General features: G+C 46.1%; 1 protein-coding gene across 1 annotated transcript in view; it reads right to left on the reverse strand.

Annotated features, from left to right (window-relative positions):
• Positions 1 to 2814: 2814 nt before the first annotated feature.
• LOC133562422 (uncharacterized) overlaps positions 2815 to 22141 on the reverse strand; it is a 42235-nt gene continuing 22908 nt past the window's right edge. Inside the window, exons 5-12 of the mRNA XM_061916609.1 lie at positions 17819 to 17882; positions 17576 to 17766; positions 13199 to 13287; positions 4147 to 4272; positions 3798 to 4070; positions 3455 to 3724; positions 3109 to 3378; positions 2815 to 3032 (exon numbers count right to left, since the gene is read on the reverse strand). Coding sequence (XP_061772593.1) covers positions 2827 to 3032; positions 3109 to 3378; positions 3455 to 3724; positions 3798 to 4070; positions 4147 to 4272; positions 13199 to 13287; positions 17576 to 17766; positions 17819 to 17882 — 1489 coding nt within the window. The 3' untranslated portion in view covers positions 2815 to 2826. The remainder of the gene's footprint in view (positions 3033 to 3108; positions 3379 to 3454; positions 3725 to 3797; positions 4071 to 4146; positions 4273 to 13198; positions 13288 to 17575; positions 17767 to 17818; positions 17883 to 22141) is intronic.

The following is a 22141-nucleotide window of genomic DNA, read 5'->3' on the forward strand; positions in this document are numbered from 1 at the left end:
TTCAGAATGTGAAAATCACACTAACAAGTTGAGAAGTTGAGGTACCACAGGGGTGGTATAGCTCGGTTGGTAGAGCGGCCGTGTCAGCAACTTGAGGGTTGCAGGTTCTATCCCCGCTTCCGCCACCCTAGTCACTGCCGTTGTGTCCTTGGGCAAGACACTTTACCCACCTGCTCCCAGTGCCACCCACACTGGTTTAAATGTAACTTAGATATTGGGTTTCACTATGTAAAGCGCTTTGAGTCACTAGAGAAAAAGCGCTATATAAATATAATTCACTTCACTTCACTTATTTTGACATTTTTTTTGACAATTTTTTTTATTTTCAATGGAAAATTTGGGTGTTTTTTTATTGCTGTCACATTGCAGTCGACACATATCTCCTATGTGCGACTGCCATCTACTGGTCACCCTTTTTTTTTTAATTGAATTATATTTATATAGCGCTTTTCCAAGTGACTCAAAGCGCTTTACATAGTGACACCCAATATCTAAGTTACATTTAAAGCAGTGTGGGTGGCACTGGGAGCAGGTGGGTAAAGTGTCTTGCCCAAGGACACAACGGCAGTAACTAGGATGGCACAAGCGGGAATCGAACCTGCAACCCTCAAGTTGCTGACACGGCCACTCTACCAACCGAGCTATGCCGCCCCTTACTGTTACACCATGTACCAGATAAAACTGCTCCGAAGTCGGTAAGCACAACCAGAATGATTGCGTACACTAGGCACACCGCGTTACAAGGTGCACTAACGATTTTTCAGACATTTCAAGCATTTTAAGTGCGCCTTTAAGTCCGTAAAACAGGATCATTCTTTAAATGGAGCACATGACTGGCCCCGGGGCCACATTGTGGATACCTTTTGGCTTTCCTCAGTACATGCAATACATAGTTAGAGTATGTGTAGTCCTAAAGTGGACTAACAAGGTTAGCATGCAGCAATAATAGGCAGTTGCTTCCCTGGAATTCCAATTATCTCCCAGATTTTCCAACAGAGATTTTTTTTTTGCAGTTTTTGCCAGCGTCCCACTATTTAGCGGCGGAGGTTGAAATGCCAGCGCTTGCGTTTAATGGAGGACAGGCATGTAAAGTTCAGTGCGAGAAGAGGGAGCCTAATGCCTTCTTAAGGTGAACCATTTCACCACGCCAGCGCATTTGTATACGTCTGTGTATTTACCCGCCCGGGGGGGGAGGGGGGTGACCTTTCCACGAGGAGATGGCGTCTGCACGGACGCCACTCGCTGCATCCTAATGGTCACCCAGGGCCACCTTGCCTCTGCGGCCCCGTCTGATATTTGCCTGAATGCGTGGATGGAACTTTTTTTTTTTCTTTTTTTCTTCTTAAACTCTTCCTTGATTTGTTTGCTAAGAACGACTTGTGGTCGGCAGAAAAGTAGCAAGAGAGAGAGAAGTTTTTTTTTTTTTCATCCCGTCCGGCTTCTCAGGCAAATCATAGAGTAGATGCTGGTATCGGCTGTTCGGATGTACTTTAAAAAGGAGAAGTGTGGGATACTTTCTTATTGCCTTGTTTATATTTGACTTTATTAAATGTATTTATGTTATCATTTGGTGCAGCCGGGCCGGAGCAGGAGGGGATGGAAAAATTGTGGTGACGTGAGGGGGATTAGACAGAGAGACAACAACAACAACAATAGAGCAACATCAGCAAATAGTATATATATAAATATGATGATAAAAGTGATAGCAAATAAATAATAATACAGAAATGACAATGAGCACCAAGTCCAAGTCCATGGTTCTCGCCCGGAAAAGGGTGGAGTGCCATCTCCGGGTTGGGGAGGAGACCCTGCCCCCAAGTGGAGGAGTTCAAGTACCTGGGAGTCTTGTTTACGAGTGAGGGAAGAGTGGATCATGAGATCGACAGGCGGATCGGTGCGGCATCTTCAGTAATGCGGACGTTGTACCGATCCGTTGTGGTGAAGAAGGAGCTGAGCCGGAAGGCAAAGCTCTCAATTTACCGGTCGATATACGTTCCCATCCTCACCTATGGTCATGAGCTTTGGGTCTTGACCGAAAGGATAAGATCACGGGTACAAGCGGCCGAAATGAGTTTCCAGGTCTCTCCCTTATAGATAGGGTGAGAAGCTCTGCCATCCGGGAGGAACTCAAGTGAAGTGAAGTGAATTATATTTATATAGCGCTTTTCTCAAGTGACTCAAAGCGCTTTACATAGTGACACCCAATATCTAAGTTACATTTAAACCAGTGTGGGTGGCACTGGGAGCAGGTGGGTAAAGTGTCTTGCCCAAGGACACAAAGGCAGTGACAAGGATGGCACAAGCGGGAATCGAACCTGCAACCCTCAAGTTGCTGGCACGGCCACTCTACCAACCGAGCTATGCCACCCCAAAGTAACTCAAAGTAAAGCCGCTGCTCCTTCACATGGAGAGGAGCCAGATGAGGTGGTTCGGGCATCTGGTCAGGATGCCACCCGAACGCCTCCCTACGGATGTGTTTAGGGCACGTCCAACCGGTAGGAGGCCACAGGGAAGACCCAGAAAACGTTGGGAAGACTATGTCTCCCGGCTGGCCTGGGAACGCCTCGGGATCCCCCGGGAAGAGCTAGACGAAGTGGCTGGGGAGAGGGAAGTCTGGGTTTCCCTGCTTAGGCTGTTGCCCCCGCGACCCGACCTCGGATAAGCGGAAGAAGATGGATGGATGGATGGATGACAATGAGCATTATTGCATTATTCCCCTAGAGCAGTGGTTCTCAAACTTTTTTTGTCATCCCCTACTTTGGACAAGGGGGAGTTTTAAAATTTATTGAACATCAAGTAACATTCAAGTCAGGGTTTCCCACACATTCATTTATTTGTGGCGGCTCGCCACGAAAGAATTACGGCCGCCACAAAATAAAAAATAAGACATTTTTTGACACGGCGCGGAGTCGAACCCGCGTTTCCTCTGCGGACGCCTCCTCTGACAGCGCGCCAAAGCGTTCCTCCATTGACAGCGTGCTCGGACACGTCCCCACTTGTGCTGAGCGCAGCACGCCCACGCAGAAACGAGCCTGCACACAATCAGGAATCAAAACACCTGGACTTGACGAGAGGGAGTGCCATAAAAGACCAGTGAAGCCAAGAGACCTTCGCCAGAACGTAGCCAATCTCCCTTGATGTTTTCTGTGATCGTGTCCTGCCTCACGACCTCCTCCTGGATCTTTGCTTGCCCTCCCCGATCCTGGACCACTGCTTGGAACCGGACATCGTTGCCTCTCTCCAGCCCCCGATCGCTTGCCTCACTGTTGTTGTTGCGGACGCGTCCTCTGACAGCGCGCCAAAGCGTTCCTCTGTTGACAGCGTGCTCAGACACGTCCCCGCTTGTGCTGAGTGCAGCACGCCCACGCAGAAACGAGCCTGCACACAATCAGGAATCAAAACACCTGGACTTGACGAGAGGGAGTGACATAAAAGACCAGTGAAGCCAAGAGACCTTCGCCAGAACGTAGCCAATCTCCCTTGATGTTTTCTGTGATCGTGTCCTGCCTCACGACCTCCTCCTGGACCTTTGCTTGCCCTCCCCGATCCTGGACCACTGCTTGGAACCGGACATCGTTGCCTCTCTCCAGCCTCCGATCGCTTGCCTCACTGTTGTTGTTGCGGACGCCTCCTCTGACAGCGCGCCAAAGCGTTCCTCTGTTGACAGCGTGCTCAGACACGTCCCCGCTTGTGCTGAGTGCAGCACGCCCACGCAGAAACGAGCCTGCACACAATCAGGAATCAAAACACCTGGACTTGAGAGGGAGTGACATAAAAGACCAGTGAAGCCAAGAGACCTTCGCCAGAACGTAGCCAATCTCCCTTGATGTTTTCTGTGATCGTGTCCTGCCTCACGACCTCCTCCTGGATCTTTGCTTGCCCTCCCCGATCCTGGACCACTGCTTGGAACCGGACATCGTTGCCTCTCTCCAGCCCCCGACCGCTTGCCTCACTGTTGTTGTTGTTGCGGACGCCTCCTCTGACAGCGCGCCAAAGCGTTCCTCCGTTGACAGCATGCTCGGACACGTCCCCGCTTGTGCTGAGCGCAGCACGCCCACGCAGAAACGAGCCTGCACACAATCAGGAATCAAAACACCTGGACTTGACGAGCGGGAGTGACATAAAAGACCAGTGAAGCCAGGAGACCTTCGCCAGAACGTAGCCAATCTCCCTTGATGTTTTCTGTGATCGTGTCCTGCCTCACGACCTCCTCCTGGATCTTTGCTTGCCCTCCCCGATCCTGGACCACTGCTTGGAACCGGACATCGTTGCCTCACTGTTGTCTTTGCGTGTTGGATGTATCTTTCGTCAAATCCAAGGGGGAAGGCAAAGAGGCAGTCAACAGTGAGGCAAGCGGTCGGGGGCTGGAGAGAGGCAACGATGTCCGGTTCCAAGCAGTGGTCCAGGATCGGGGAGGGCAAGCAAAGATCCAGGAGGAGGTCGTGAGGCAGGACACGATCACAGAAAACATCAAGGGAGATTGGCTACGTTCTGGCGAAGGTCTCTTGGCTTCACTGGTCTTTTATGTCACTCCCTCTCGTCAAGTCCAGGTGTTTTGATTCCTGATTGTGTGCAGGCTCGTTTCTGCGTGGGCGTGCTGCGCTCAGCACAAGTGAGGACGTGTCCGAGCATGCTGTCAATGGAGGAACGCTTTGGCGCGCCGTCAGAGGAGGCGTCCGCAGATCCAGCCGCAGAGGAAACGCGGGTTCGACTCCGCGCCGTGACATTTTTTCGGCTGTTGACTCGCTTGACCACTCATAAAAGCAATGGGACTTTGTCTGTGAATGGAGCTTGTAGTTACATATCATATAAATATGTAAATATGATATAAATATGTACATAAAGTGTTGTAATTATATTCCAACTCCGCGTTCTTCTTGGTCATTGCCGCCGCAAGAAGAGAATAATATATATATATTTTTTTAAGTGAAATTCCCTCCCGTTCCTCGCGCCCCACCTGTCATGTCTCTATTCCCCACAGGTGGGGCCCGCCCCACACTTTGAGAAACGCTGCCCTAGAGGGAGGGGTTGCCCACATTTGAGGTCCTCTCCAAGGTTCTCATAGTCATCATCGTCACCGACGTCCCACTGGGTGTGAGTTTTTCTTTGCCCTCATGTGGGTTCTTCCGAGGATGACGTAGTCGTAGTGGTTTGTACAGTCCTTTGAGACATTTGTGATTTAGGGTTATATAAATAAACATGGATTGATTGATTGATAAACTGCAAATGGAGCGATACAAATACCAAAAGAAATATCGCTATTGATAATGAACAATACCCATAATGTACTTCTATTATCAACAATGCAGTTGTTTGAATGCAACAATACATATATGTAACGATAACTAAAGATACAAAAGAATGCAGAAAAAAGAGAAGCAATCTATATTAACCTTGTAGATTGTTATAGTAACAATAGGTTAAGCTTTTTCAGTATGCCATGTGTTACCCACTTTACTCTAGGGCAACAACCTTAATTTATGTTTAAGGAAACGTGATTATGTGCATGTATGTATGTATATGTACTTGTATATGTACAGTATTTTTATGTGTATGTTTGTACAGTGAATGTATATGTACACGTATGTGTATATGTATGTTTGTACCGTGAATGTATACGTACATGTATATGTATATGTATGTTTGTACAGTGAATGTATACGTACATGTATGTGTATATGTATGTTTGTACCGTGAATGTATACGTACATGTATATGTATATGTATGTTTGTACAGTGAATGTATACGTACATGTATGTGTATATGTATGTTTGTACCGTGAATGTATACGTACATGTACATGTATATGTATGTTTGTACAGTGAATGTATACGTACATGTATATGTATATGTATGTTTGTACAGTGAATGTATACGTACATGTATGTGTATGTTTGTACAGTGAATGTATTCGTACATGTATGTGTACATGTATGTTTGTACAGTGAAAGTATATGAGATTGATGTCGGTTTTTGATACAGTGCCGTCTGAGGGATGGAAGGTCACGGTCATTCAATGTTGGTTTCCGGCCATGCCGCTTACGTGGAGTGATTTCTCCAGATTCTCTGAACCTTTTGCAACTTAACGCCAAAAAATCGGAAATGCTGATTATCGGTCCTGCTAGACACCGACCTCTATTTAATAATACAACTTTAACATCCATCCATCCATTTTCTACCGCTTAGTCCCTTTCGGGGTCGCGGGGGGCGCTGGCGCCTATCTCAGCTACAATCGGGCAGAAGGCGGGGTACACCCTGGACGAGTCGCCACCTCATCGCAGGGCCAACACAGATAGAAAACTTTAACATTTGACAACCAAATAATAAAACAAGGTGACTCGGTAAAAAATGTGGGTATTATCTTCGACCCAACTCTCTCCTTTGAGTCACACATTAAAAGCGTTACTGAAACATTCATCTCCGTAATATCGCTAAAATTCGCTCCATTTTGTCCACTATCATTATCCATGCGTTTGTTACGTCTCGTCTCGATTACTGTAACGTATTATTTTCGGGTGCCCCCATGTCTAGCATTAAAAGATTACAGTTAGTACAAAATGCGGCTACTAGACTTTTGACAAGAACAAGAAAGTTTGATCACATTACGCCTGTACTGGCTCACCTGCACTGGCTTCCTGTGCACTTAAGATGTGACTTTAAGGTTTTACTACTTACGTATAAAATACTACACGGTCTAGCTCCATCCTATCTTGCCGATTGTATTGTACCATATGTCCCGGCAAGAAATCTGCGTTCAAAAGACTCCGGCTTATTAGTGATTCCAAGAGCCCAGAAAAAGTCTGCGGGCTATAGACCGTTTTCCGTTCAGGCTCCAGTACTTTGGAATGCCCTCCCGGTAACAGTTCGAGATGCTACCTCAGTGAAGCATTTAAGTCTCACCTTAAAACTTATCTGTATACTCTAGCCTTTAAATAGACCTTCTTTTTAGACCAGTTGATCTGCCGCTTCTTTTCTTTCTCCTATGTCCCCCCCTCCCTTGCGGAGGGGGTCTGTCTGGTCCGATGACCATGGATGAAGTACTGGCTGTCCAGAGTCGAGACCCAGGATGGACCGCTCGTCGGGACCCAGGATGGACCGCTCACCTGTGTATCGGTTGGGGACATCTCTATGCTGCTGATCCGCCTCCGCTTGGGATGGTTTCCTGTGGACGGGACTCTTGCTGCTGTCTTGGATCCGCTTGAACTGAACTCTCGCGGCTGTGTTGGAGCCACTATGGACTGAACTTTCACAGTATCATGTTAGACCTGCTCGACATCCATTGCTTTCGGTCCCCTAAAGGGGGGGGGGTTGCCCACATCTGAGGTCCTCTCCAAGGTTTCTCCTAGTCAGCATTGTCACTGGCGTCCCACTGGATGTGAATTCTCCCTGCCCACTGGGTGTGAGTTTTCCTTGCCCTTTTGTGGGTTCTTCCGAGGATGTTGTAGTCGTAATGATTTGTGCAGTCCTTTGAGACATTTGTGATTTGGGGCTATATAAATAAACATTGATTGATTGATTGATTGATACATGTATGTGTATATGTATGTTTGTACTGTGAATGTATAAGTACATGTATGTGTATGTTTGTACAGTGAATGTATATGTATATGTACATGTACATGTATATGGGGGAGAAAAGTCCCAAAAAGCCAAAGTAAGCCAGCATCTTTGAAGTTCAACTGTTGTGTCGCCTGATTGATGAGCGCACGGCCAAAGTGAAGCAAAGCAGGTGGACTGTGCGGCATAAGCATCCTCCCCGCTTGGTTAAAATCCTCCCTGGTTTGGTTAGCATCCTACCCGGCCGGCTTGGTTAGCATCCTCCCCGGCTTGGTTGGTATCCTCCCCGGCTTGGTTGGCATCCTCCCTGGCTTGTTGAGGCCCCGCACGTCTCCCACCACTCACTTTGTCCACCCACCCGCATTATCTCCTCCGCTTCTTAATGGCGACACCTCACACACCGCTGAGAAATCTCCAGCTCCGCGCGGCGATTCCACACCGCCGACATCAATCCTCTCATTTTTTTTCTTCCGAACTTTCGCTGTTGTAACACGTGCTGAATGTGGCTTGGCATTGTCTTGCTGAAATAAGCAGGGGCGTCCATGAAAAAGACGGCGCTTAGATGGCAGCATATGTTGTTCCAAAAGCTGTATGTACCTTTCAGCATTAATGGTGCCTTCACAGATGTGTAAGTTACCCATGTCGTGGGTACTTATGCACCCCCATACCATCACACATGCTGGCTTTTACACTTTACGTCAATAACAGTCTGGATGGTTTGCTTCCCATTTGGTCCGGATGATACGATGTTGAATATTTCCAAAAACAATTTGAAATGGGGACTCGTCCGACCACAGAGCACTTTTCCACTTTGCATCAGTCCATCTTAGATGATCTCAGGCCCAGAGAAGCCGGCGGAATTTCTGGATGTTGTTGATAAATGACATTCGCTTTGCATAGTACAGCTTTAACTTGCACTTACAGATGTAGCGACCAACTGTATTTAGTGACAGTGGTTTTCTGAAGTGTTCCTGAGCCTATGTGGTGATATCCTTTAGAGAGAGATTGATGTCGGTTTTTGGTACACTGCCGTCTGAGGGATGGAAGGTCACGGTCATTCAAGGTTGGTTTTCGGCCATGCTGCTTACGTGGAGTGATTTCTCCAGATTTTCTGAACCTTTTGATGATATTATGGACCGAAGATGTCAAATATGTTGTCTTTGTAGCATATTCAACTGAATATGGGTTGAAAATGATTTGCAAATCATTGTATTCTGTTTATATTTACATTTAACACAATTTCCCAACTCATGTGGAAAAAGGGTTTGTAAATGTGGCCCTTGAGTCAAAATTGCCCAGGCCTGCACTAAAAAATTAAAAAACAAATAAAAAAACATTAAAACAACAAGGTTTTACAGGAATAACAACAATTGTATCGCTAAAAAACAGTGCTATTATTCCTCCATTCCATTCCATTTGGGAAAAAAAACAAAACACTGCTTTTACAGGAAAATTCTGTTGACTGAGATGCCAGTTTTTAATTTTTTTCATATTTTCTTTTTTTGCAGCTTATGTAAAAATATTGTTAATGTTATGTATATATATATATATATATATATATATATATATATATAATACTGTGGAGAGGCGGAGCCGGCGAACGAGCAGCGGGGCAGGGCACACTGAAGCCCTGCCCAAGATGGCGGTGAGGAGGCGGGGAGGAGGCGGAGAATGCGGCGGAGCGGAGAGGCGGGGAGTGCGCAGGTGTGTGGATCGCGCACCAGTACACACTTAACTTATCCCCTCACGATGTATAAAAGGGGAGAAGGAGGAGAGATGGGGGCAGACGGAGGAGGAGAGGCCGAAGCTGCGACCGAGGAGCGGAAACAAAGAGCAGACAAGAACGACGACGACGGCGGCTGAAAAGCGGACCGTGAGGGAGCAGTGGAGAGGAGCAGCTGAAAAGCGATCCGACCTGTAGACAAAGCTTTATTTGAAAAATTAAAAAAGTTGAACCTGCTCAAAAGCAAGCGATCGTGTCCTTCCTGAGTGGTCCACAGAACCCGAGCGACGACAGCGTGAGTCGTTCACAATTACTCCAATGTGGCCCTCAGAGAAAAGGAGTTTGACACCTCTGCTCTAAAGGATCACCTGAGGGAAGAGATTTCGCTGGCCTCGAATCGGCCGTCAGGATTTGATGCATTCAGAAGTTTTGTAGCGATTACTTCAGACAAATACATGTTTGTTTTTTTTTGCGACAAGGGAGGGGCGGAGCAAGAGGGGAGTTGGTATGCTGAGGGTAAGTCGGGGGCCGGCAGGTAAGTAGGAGACAGAGCAGAGTAATCACGCGGCCCCCGGCCCAATGGCACAAACATCACACAAACACACACTCCTGCAATCATTCTTTTTCCTAATGAGCCGCACAGCAGAGGCGGGAGGCCATGGCTTTTTTATTATTTTTTTTATTTTTTTTTTCCAATCCTGCAAACTTGATCCCAACAGATAAACTGCACCTGCGGGTGTTCCTCCCCTGCAGAGCTGAAAACACTTCCTGTTTGACCATTTACAGGAATATTCTCCATAAGTCACAATCCTTTGTGTAAGACAAGAAGACATGTGTTTTTTTAATGCATTCTAAATCGTAAATAAACTCCAGCAAGTGTCGGCTAACTGTGGAGCTTGGGGGATTGGATCTATTCCGCTATTTAATGTTCTAACTGGAAAACTGTGTTTGTTTTATGCAAATGTTAGCTCTTTTGGAGTTTGATGCCTGTGACATGTTTTAAAAAAAAGCTGGCACAAGTGGCAAAGAAGACTGAGAAAGTTGAGGAATGCTCATCAAACACTTATTTGGAACATCCCACAGGTAAACGGGCTAATTGGGAACAGGTGGGTGCCATGATTGGGTGTTAAAAGCAGCTTCATTCACAAACAAGGACAGGGCGAGGTTCAGCACTTTGTCAACAAATGTCTGAGCAAATTATTGGACAGTTTAAGAACAACATTTCTCAACAAGCAATTGCAGGGAGGTTAGGGATGTCACCATCCATGGTCCGTAATACCATCAAAAGGTTCAGATAATCTGCAGAAATCACTGCACATAGGCGGCAAAGCCTGTGACCTTTCATCCATCAGGTGGTGCTGCATCAAAAAACGACATCAGTGTGTAAAGAATATCACCGCGTGGACTCAGGAACACTTCAGAAAACCACTGTCAGTAACTACAATTCGTCACTACATCTGTAAGTACATTTCCGCCTGATTGTAGCTGAGCTAGGCGCCAGCGCCCCCCGTGACCCCAATAGGGAATAAGCGGTAGAAAATGGATGGAAGGATGGAAATTAAAACTCTACTATGCAAATCCAAAGCCGTTTATCAACAACACCCAGAAAATCCGCAGGCTTCGCTGGGCCCGAGCTCATTTAAGATGGACTAATGCAAGTGGAAAAGTGTTCCGTGGTCTGATGAGTCCACATTTCAAATTGGTTTTTGGAAACTGTGGACGTTGTGTCCTCTGGAGCAAAGAAAGAAAAATAACCATCCGGACTGTTCGAGGTGCAAAGTATAAAAGCCAGCATGTATGATGGTATGGGGGTGCATTAGTGCCCAAGAAATGGGTAACTTACACATCTGTGAAGGCACCATTAATGCTGAATGGTCTATAGAGGTTTTGGAACAACATATGTTGTCATCCAAGCAACGTTATCATGGACGCCCCTGCTTATTTCAGCAAGACAATACCAAGCCACATTCTGCACATGTGTGGCTTCATATTATATATATATATATATATATATATATACATATATATATATATATATATATATATATATATATATATATATATGTATATATATATTTATGGACATCGGGGGCGGTACCTCTGGATTGGCAGACCGGAGTGGTGGTTCCTCTCTTTAAGAAGGGGGACCGGAGGGTGTATTCCAACTATCGTGGGATCACACTCCTCAGCCTTCCCGGTAAGGTCTATTCAGGTGTACTGGAGAGGAGGCTACGCCGGATAGTCGAACCTCGGATTCAGGAGGAACAGTGTGGTTTTCGTCCTGGTGGTGGAACTGTGGACCAGCTCTATACTCTCCGCAGGGTTCTTGAGGGTGCATGGGAGTTTGCCCAACCAGTCTACATGTGCTTTGTGGACTTGGAGAAGGCATTCGACCCTGTCCCTCGGGAAGTCCTGTGGGGAGTGCTCAGAGAGTATGGGGTACCAGACTGTCTTATTGTGGCAGTCCGCTCCCTGTATGATCAGTGTCAGAGCTTGGTCCGCATTGCCGGCAGTAAGTCGAACACGTTTCCAGTGAGGGTTGGACTCCGCCAAGGCTGCGCTTTGTCACCAATTCTGTTCATAACTTTTATGGACAGAATTTCTAGGCGCAGTCAAGGCGTTGAGGGGTTCCGGTTTGGTGACCGCAGGATTAGGTCTCTGCTTTTTGCAGATGATGTGGTCCTGATGGTTTCTTCTGACCGGGATCTTCAGCTCTCACTGGATCGGTTTGCAGCCGAGTGTGAAGCGACAGGAATGAGAATCAGCACCTCCAAGTCCGAGTCCATGGTTCCCGCCCGGAAAAGGGTGGAATGCCATCTCCGGGTTGGGGAGGAGACCCTGCCCCAAGTTAAGGAGTTCAAGTACCTAGGAGTCTTGTTCACGAGTGAGGGAAGAATGGATCGTGAGATCGACAGGCGGATCGGTGCGGCGTCTTCAGTAATGCGGACGTTGTACCGATCCGTTGTGGTGAAGAAGGAGCTGAGCCGGAAGGCAAAGCTCTCAATTTACCGGTCGATCTACATTCCCATCCTCACCTATGGTCATGAGCTTTGGGTCATGACCGAAAGGATAAGATCACGGGTACAAGCGGCCAAAATTAGTTTCCTCCGCCGTGTGGTGGGTCTCTCCCTTAGAGATAGGGTGAGAAGCTCTGCCATCCGGGAGGAACTCAAAGTAAAGCCGCTGCTCCTCCACATGTAGAGGAGCCAGTTGAGGTGGTTCGGGCATCTGGTCAGGATGCCACCCGAACTCCTCCCTAGGGAGGTGTTTAGGGCACGTCCAACCGGTAGGAGGTCACGGGGAAGACCCAGGACACGTTGGGAAGACTATGTCTTCCGGCTGGCCTGGGAACGCCTCGGGATCCCCCGGGAAGAGCTAGATGAAGTGGCTGGGGAAAGGGAAGTCAGGGTTTCCCTGCTTAGGCTGCTGCCCCCGCGACCAGACCTCGGATAAGCGGAAGAAGATGGATGGATGGATGGATGGATGGAATGAAGCCATAACAAATCTGTTATCTCAACTGTCCAAAGTAGGGAGGAGAAGAAGAGGAGTGAGTGAGGAGGGAGAAACTGCCATTTTAGGATTAGATCAATTTGGACCGAGCTTTGAAATTCTGTATCTAGATTGATCTCCCAAGGCGATTTGGTAATAAAATAGAAAAATGAGCAACCTCTGTCTCTGATTGATTTAAAACCAGCTTATGTGTCATCAAACAATCTGGGGGCGTTGACCGAAGGAAGAACAGGTCCGAAACGCAACAATATATATATATATATATATATATATATATATATATATATATATATATATATATATATATATATATATATATATATATATATATGTGTGTAGTAATTTATTGTATATAAAACCCCTAGTGTCTGTTGCCGTCATATCCCCCCTCCTAACCACAACTTTACTATTTCCAAACATTCTTTTATCCGTCCGCACGAACACAAACGTTCCCACTTGGCGGTCGCCACATTCATCACGCAGTTCAAGCAGGAAGCTGCAAAAGTGAAGAGGCAAAAAGGTGAAAGTGAGGAATTCGCCATCTTGTGCTTGCTTGTTGAATATTCATACCGGATCAATTTTTGATGCTTATTTTATTTATTTTTTTCTCCCCCCCCCCCCAGCGCTTGTTTGTTTGCTGGTGGCTTCCTATTTGCGAGGCTGTTAGCTAGCAGGAGGAGACGCATGCAAGGCAGAGGCCATTTAAAACATCTCTTCTGTAAAAGTGCTCCTGAAACCACTTTGATTCAATTAACTTAATATGTCCGTCAGCGCCGATGCCCCCGGTGGCAGCGACAGCCACTTTTGTGCTTTTTTTTATATGTCTTTCTTTCTTTATTTCCCTCCTCCATCCCACATTACCTGTCATAATTTTAAGCCGCCAGCTCTGTTCAGTTTTGTTTCAGCCCTGCGAGATGTTTGAGAGCACTTAAGCTAATTGTTGCAAAATGAGGCTGTAATGGGGGGAACGACTGTCCTGCAGTCTTTTCAAGGTTTTTTATTTTTTATTTTGTTTGCCCGTTTGACAGCATCGCTCGGCCTCTCCATACATGCCGCCTCGATCCGACGCGTGCCGTGATAATAATTGACTGAGCGCACCAGGATGCAAATTGCCTGAAGGGTTATTTGAAAAAAAAAAAAAAAAAAGAAGCACACCTTAAAGGGGTGAAAAATGTCCGTCTGCAAGTTGAATTACCATTTCGCCCTCTCTCGCCTTTATTTTTTTGTCAACCTCTTTTAAACTTCCTCCTAGAAGAGGTCAGACGCGGGCCTTCATTTGTGGAGGAGGATTTTTGTCTCCCCCCGGAAAATTGCGAGGCATTTAGAGCTATCGGAGAGGGTCAGGGACCTTTCCTTTTAATTTCCCTTTATCTTCTCCAGCATTCTGCACGACCTCGCACGCATCACCGCGCTCATGTCCACCCCGTCCGTGCACGCTGTTTACTTGTGTACCGCCCGCCTCGCCCGCCTCGCAATCAAAACAGGATTTGCCTTGCGGAACTTTGCTCGTTTCTTAAACTGGCTCCACCATTAGGAACAGGTGCACTTTTGTTATTAAAGTTTAGTTTCTAATCTATTCTTGTATGCTTAACTCTGCTTAATCGGGATTGGCTTCTTTCTTAAAGGATAACGGCACTATTTTTTCGGACATGGCATTCTAACTCGTAAATAAACAGCGGAGCCAATGGGAGGTCCAATATTCCACTCATAAAACCCAATAAAAAACGGTGAAAAAGCGCCATTTACATTTTGGGACTTGAATATCAACCAAAGACTTAAGTCGACTTGATGGTCACCATTTTAGTTAGTTCCATGCAGCGCTTGCAATTGGTTAAGTACACTATGTGCACCCTGAACTCCATTGTAAAAATGTGTGTTTCTACATTTGTTGTGTTGGTTGTATTTTATTTTATGTGTCCTTTTGATAATTATGTTGTTTATATTGTAATTGTAATATCTGATTGATGATGAATTGATGATTTGTAACCAATCGATAGTAGAAAGATGAGGATGTATTCCATCAAGTTGGTACACTTTGACGGATTGTCAATCTTTAAGATGGAAATTGAAGCCGCCATTATGATGTGCACTCATTTTTTCTAATGACCGTACATCTTCAACTGTACAAAGTATTTTAATGGTTGGAATCTGTGCTTATGGATGATATACCAGTTACTATGGTGATCTAATTAGTTACTATGGTGATCTAATTAGTTACTATGGTCTTCTAATTAGTTGCTATGGTCATCTACGTCACAGCAGCTCAGACGAGGTACCAAGCAGTGTGGGCAGGAAGCGCTTCCACAGACGCGGAAGGAGCTTTTCACAACAAAGCTTAGTGATGTATCAGATTGTAAATGGCTTTATTTTATACCCTTCCGGTTCATATTTCACTTTTTGTTGAATTTTTGTTGCCATTTCGGGACTTGAATATCAACCAAAGACTTAAGTCAACTTGATGGTCACCATTTTAGTTAGTTCCATGCAGCGCTTGCAATTGGTTAAGTACACTATGTGCACCCTGAACTCCATTGTAAAAATGTGTGTTTCTACATTTGTTGTGTTTGTTGTATTTTATTTTGTGCTTGAATCTACCATGGGGACATTGGTTAAGTTTGTATTTATGTAACCTTGTTTTTGGCTATGGTGTCCTTTTGATAATTATGTTGTTTATATTGTAATTGTAATATCCGATTGATGATGAATTGATGATTTGTAACTTGAATATTAACCAATCGATAGTAGAAAGATGAGGATGTATTCCATCAAGTTGGTACACTTTGACGGATCTAAAAAATATATTTTTTTTGGATCTTTTTCTTACCCTTCCTGTTCATACTTCACTTTTTGTTGAATTTATGTTGCGTTTCACTTGATTGTAAAATATGTTAATCAAAAGGGGGTGTGACATTCATATCTTGTCAATATTCAGTGTTTTATCATTCATAGAAACATTTAAAATTCCATTATGTTTTTTTAAGGCGGTCTGTCATAACGTTTTTAGCATTCAATCAGACATTATTGTGAGGTTTTGTATTAGTGTTCCTGAGTGTCTAAATGTGGCACCCGAGTCAAAATAAATGCCCAGGCCTGCTCTATAGCCAGTGTTTTTCAACCTTTTTAGAGCAAAGACATGCAGAGGCACACCACCAGTAGAAATCATAAAAAAACAAAACTCAGTTGACAGTAAAAAGTGGTTGTCACAATTGTTAGATATGACTTTTTGCTGACGATGTGGTCCTGATGGCTTCATCTGACCGGGATCTTCAGCTCTCACTGGATCGGTTCGCAGCCGTGTGTGAAGCGGCCGGAATGAGAATCAGCACCTCCAAGTCCGAGTCCATGGTTCTCTCCCGAAAAAAGGGTGGAGTGCCATCTCTGGGTTGGGGAGGAGACCCTGCCCCAAGTTTGAGGAGTTCAAGTACCTAGGAGTCTTGTTCACGAGTGGGGGAAGAGTGGATCATGAGATCGACAGGCGGATCGGTGCGGCGTCTTCAGTAATGCGGACGTTGTACCGATCCGTTGTGGTGAAGAAGGAGCTGAGCCGGAAGGCAAAGCTCTCTACATTCCCACCCTCACCTATGGTCATGAGCTTTGGGTCATGACCGAAAGGATAAGATCATGCCACCCGAACGCCTCCCTAGGGAGATGTTTAAGGCACGTCCAACCGGTAGGAGGCCACGGGGAAGACCCAGGACACGTTGGGAAGACTATGTCTCCCGGCTGGCCTGAGAACGCCTCGGGATCCCCCGGGAAGAGCTAGACGAAGTGGCTGGAGAGAGGGACGTCTGGGCTTCCCTGCTTGGGCTGCTGCCCCCGCGACCCGACCTTGGATAAGCGGAAGAAGATGGATGGATGGACTTTAAAACATAAGAAAGCATGCGTGACTATAGCTCTTGTCTCAAAGTTTGTGTACCGTCACCACCTGTCACATCACACCCTGACTTATTTAGACTTTTTTGCTGTTTTCCTGCGCGTAGTCTTTTACTTCTTGTCTTGCACTCCTATTTTGGTGGCTTTTTCTCTTTTTTTTGGTATTTTCCTGTAGCAGTTTCATGTCTTCCTTTGAGTGATATTTCCCACATCTGCTTTGTTTTAGCTGTCAAGAATATTTCACTTGTTTTTATCCTTCTTTGTTGATTTTCATGTCATGTTGGGATGCACTTTGTCTTTGCTCCACAGTAAGTCTTTGCTGTCGTCCAGCATTCTGTTTTTTTTTTGTTTACTCAGCAGCCAGTTCAGTTTTAGTTTGGTTCTGTATATCCTTCCCTAATCTTCAATGCCTTTTCTTAGGGGCACTCTCCTTTTGTTTATTGTCGGTTTAAGCATTAGACATATTTTTACCTGCACACTGCCTCCCGCTGTTTCCGACATCTACAAAACAATTAGCCAGTGGCTGCCACCTACTGATATGGAAGAGTATTACAGGGTTTCTCTGCCCAGCGACACTCAACAACAACACATCATTTGCAGACTAGAATTACTGATTTGCAACACATATTTGGCCCCCGAGCCGGCGGTTGAAGAGCCCCCAGTGCAGCTCGCAGCAAAGAGTGGTCCCTAATAGCAGGTGGTGTGCCAGGGTGTCACCTGACTGACGGCGGGCGACTGATCAAGTGGGTCCTGTTCTTTTTTTTTCCGTCAAATGTTTCCGCACACTCTCCAAAAAGAGCGGCGGCGTTGTCGGAGATCCTTAAGCCAAAGCAGACTCCCACTCTCATCCTCCCCGTGACATTTGTACCCCCCCCCACCCCCCTGCCCGGCAGAGTGCCATTTGCCGTGACATATGGTGAAGAAGGCAGCCAATGCGAGCGAGCGTCCCTGTCTGGAGTTGTGACTTAGTGTCGGCCCTCAGCGCCCCTGGCAGCACAGGGACGGAGGGATGAAGGCGACCAGGAGATGCAAAGGGCGGGGCGGCGGGGCGGCGGTGGCGGCGTCGGGGCGGGGGGGGGTTATTCTCGCCGGGTTCTTCGCCCTGGAGACACACTGGCAGTCCTAAGATTAGAGGGGGTAATCAATCTCGGCACGGAGCCGGCCGATCCCGACGCCCCCACAGCCGGGCAACCTGGCCTCCGTGGGAAGGGGGCGGGGCTGAGGGAGCAAGGTAACGCTGACAAGTAGGCAAAAATATGGGCCGGGGGGGGTGGAGGGGTGTGGGGGTGCTATATTAACAGTCGTTTTGTCGGTGAACAAATCTTCGTGGTGAAGTATTGCAGCGTCAACTGACACAGAGGGGGGGGGGGGGGGGGGGGCGGCTCGGTGGTTTTACAACTACAACACGGGTGTTGTAGACTTTTTTCTGGAGGCGAGCTACTTTTCAATTGACCGAGTGGAGGGGGGGGGGGTCTAACTCATTTAATTATATCAGGGGGGTGTCCAACTCATTCTAGTTTGGGGGTCCACATGGAGAAAAATCTACTCCTCAGTGGGCACACTGGCAAAACCGTGGCATGATAACCTAAAAATAAAGACTGTCACGCCCGTAAATCTGGTTTTATGTTTGATCATGTTTTGTTTTGTTTTCTGGACTCTTGTTCCATTTTTCACTTCCTGGTTTGCTTTTGTTACCATGTCGACTCATTAGTTCCCACCTTGTCACGCCCCTGCCTTCAGTCCCGCACTTGTTCCTGATTATCACAGCCATTATTTAAGTCATTTTCTTCAGTCTGGGAACTTTGCTTTCATTACCTTTCGATGCCTTTCATACTTCATGCCGTGCTTTTCAGTTCACCCACGCCAAGTACGTTTTTGTTTGTATTTATGCCTTTGATAGTATCTTTTGTTTGTTTGTAGATAGTATTGCCATTGTGCTGTTTTTGTTCGAAGTTTTAGTATAGATTATTATCCGCCATCCAGCGCGCTTTTTGTTTTGCCTTTTTGAATTTAGAGTATAAAAACAAACAAACATGTACCTGAATTCACGCCTGGCTCGTCCTGTAATCCCTCTGCGTCGAAGGAGCACAAACAATCCATGTCCTGGTCTGACAAAGACAACTTCAGACTGTTTCCTTTGTTTAAAAATATTCTGAAATTTTACAAATCATAATGTTGTTTTTATTAGTATTCTGTAGAGGTTGCCCTCTAGTGGGTTCCTCGAAACACCGCGCACAACCACGAGAGCCAGGATCCGGGATACAACACTTTTATTTTCATTAAATAGTGCAAGATTTTTGCTTTCCAGCTAAATGTATTTTTCTGCGTTTGTGTCGCTCTCTGGCTCCCACTCCAACTCCAATAATGTGTCTCGCCCCGGCTGCTGCTAATAAAGGTGACATGTGATTAGATAACCAGGCCCACCTGGGCCATCTACTCACCTGTCGCCGTCTTCGAGGCTGGTCCTGGCACATCATATTCTGCGGCAGGCTTGCAGGCCACGCCCCCTCCACATATTCTATTTTCCTTTGTCGTTATTTATACGTTCTGAATAAATGATGTGATCATGTTCGTCGGTCAAATAGTTGTAATTGAGTCTGGCAGAGTTATGCCCTGAGATTGACAAACCGAGTCATTCCAAAGACTATAAAAATGGTACCCATTACCTCTTTGCCTGGTACTCAGCATCAAGGGTTGAAACTGGGGGTTTAGTCACCAAAAATGATCCCTGCTGCTCACTGTCCCCCTCACCTCCCAGGTGATTAAAGGTGATGGGTCAAATGCAGAGAATATATTTTTGCCACACCTTGAGTTTGTGTGTGTGTCTGTGTGAGACAATCGTTGGTACTTTAACTTTAACTATGTTTTTCTTTACCATTTACACAAAGTGACAATGTCACTGGTTTAGGGTTTTTGTATGTCAGCATACATTTTTCCAAAATGTATCTCTGGCTCCCACTCCAACTCCAACAACATGTCTCGCTCCGGCTACTGCTAATAAAGGCGACGGGTGATTAGATAAAAAAGGCCCACCAAGGCCATCTACTCACCTGTCGCTGTCATTGAGGCCAGTCCTGGCACACCCCATTCCGCATCAGGCCACGCCCCGTCCACATATTCTATATTCCTTTGTCGTTATTTATTTGTTCTGAATAAATGGTGTGAACATGTTCATCGGTCAAATAGTATCAAAATGGGAGCTATACCTCCCTGCTTGGCACTCGGCATCAAGGATTAGAATTGGGGGTTAAATCACCAAAAATGATGCTCACTGCTCACTGCTCCCCTCACCTCCCAGGGGGTGATCAAGAGTGCTGGGTCAAATGCAGATAATATTTTCGCCACACCTCGTGTGTGTGTGTGTGTGTGTGTGTGTGTGTGTGTGTGTGTGTGACAATCGTTGCTACTTTAACTCTGTTTTTATTGACCATTTACACAACGTGACAACGTCACTGGTTTAGGGGTTTTGTAAGTCAGCATACATTTTTCCAAAATTGTATCTCTGGCTCCCACTCCAACTCTAACAATGTGTCTCGCCCGGGCTGCTGCTAGTGAAGGCGACAGGTGATTAGATAACAAGGTCCACCTGGGCCATCTACTCACCTGTCGCTGTCATTGAGGCCAGTCCTGGCACACCCCATTCCGCGGCAGGCCACGCCCCCTCCACATATTCTATATTCCTTTGTCGTTATTTATTCGTTCTGAATAAATGGTGTGAACATGTTCATCGGTCAAATAGTATCAAAATGGGAGCTATACCTCCCTGCTTGGCACTCAGCTTCAAGGATTAGAATTGGGGGTTAAATCACCAAAAATGATGCTCACTGCTCACTGCTCCCCTCACTTCCCAGGGAGTGATCAAGAGTGATGGGTCAAAAGCAGATAATATTTTCGCCACACCTCGTGTGTGTGTGTGTGTGTGTGTGTGTGTGTGTGTGACAATCGTTGCTACTTTAACTCTGTTTTTATTGACCATTTACACAACGTGACAACGTCACTGGTTTAGGGGTTTTGTAAGTCAGCATACATTTTTCCAAAATTGTATCTCTGGCTCCCACTCCAACTCTAACAATGTGTCTCGCCCTGGCTGCTGCTAGTGAAGGCGACAGGTGATTAGATAACAAGGTCCACCTGGGCCATCTACTCACCTGCCGCTGTCATTGAGGCCACGCCCCCTCCACATATTCTATATTCCTTTGTCGTTATTTATTTGTTCTGAATAAATGGTGAGAACATGTTCATCGGTCAAATAGTATCAAAATGGGAGCTATACCTCCCTGCTTGGCACTCAGCATCAAGGATTAGAATTGGGGGTTAAATCACCAAAAATGATTACCATGGGCGGCTACTGCTGCTGCTCGCTGCTCCCCTCACCTCCCAGGGGGTGATCAAGAGTGATGGGTCAAATGCAGAGAATATTTTCGCCACACCTCGTGTGTGTGTGTGTGTGTGTGTGTGTGTGTGTGTTAGACAATCGTTGCTACTTTAACTCTGTTTTTATTGACCATTTACACAACGTGACAACGTCACTGGTTTAGGGGTTTTGTAAGTCAGCATACATTTTTCCAAAATTGTATCTCTGGCTCCCACTCCAACTCTAACAATGTGTCTCGCCCTGGCTGCTGCTAGTGAAGGCGACAGGTGATTAGATAACAAGGTCCACCTGGGCCATCTACTCACCTGTCGCTGTCATTGAGGCCAGTCCTGGCACACCCCATTCCGCGGCAGGCCACGCCCCCTCCACATATTCTATATTCCTTTGTCGTTATTTATTCGTTCTGAATAAATGGTGTGAACATGTTCATCGGTCAAATAGTATCAAAATGGGAGCTATACCTCCCTGCTTGGCACTCAGCATCAAGGATTAGAATTGGGGGTTAAATCACCAAAAATGATGCTCACTGCTCACTGCTCCCCTCACCTCTCAGGGGGTGATCAAGAGTGATGGGTCAAATGCAGAGAATATTTTCGCCACACCTCGTGTGTGTGTGTGTGTGTGTGTGTTTGACAATCGTTGCTACTTTAACTCTGTTTTTATTGACCATTTACACAACGTGACAACGTCACTGGTTTAGGGTTTTTGTAAGTCAGCATACATTTTTCCAAAATTGTATCTCTGGCTCCCACTCCAACGCTAACAATGTGTCTCGCCCTGGCTGCTGCTAGTGAAGGCGACAGGTGATTAGATAACTAGGTCCACCTGGGCCATCTACTCACCTGTCGCTGTCGTCCAGTCCATTTACTCAACATGACAACGTCACTGGTTCAGGGTTTTGTAATTTGGTCGGTTATAAAAGTATTGAGTTCGACACCCATGGTGGCTGGAAACGATGATGCCCTGAAGCAGGTTGACAGAAGTTGACTTGGTTTTCCGGCGTACTTAACATTCCAGCAATTCATAAGATGGCAGGAGAAAATGACAGTAAAGAAAGTAAAACATCCTCATGAGTCCTTTTACGGATAAACGAAATCATTAG

The sequence above is a fragment of the Nerophis ophidion genome, linkage group LG11 (genome assembly GCF_033978795.1).
Source record: "Nerophis ophidion isolate RoL-2023_Sa linkage group LG11, RoL_Noph_v1.0, whole genome shotgun sequence".
Lineage (NCBI taxonomy): Eukaryota > Metazoa > Chordata > Actinopteri > Syngnathiformes > Syngnathidae > Nerophis > Nerophis ophidion.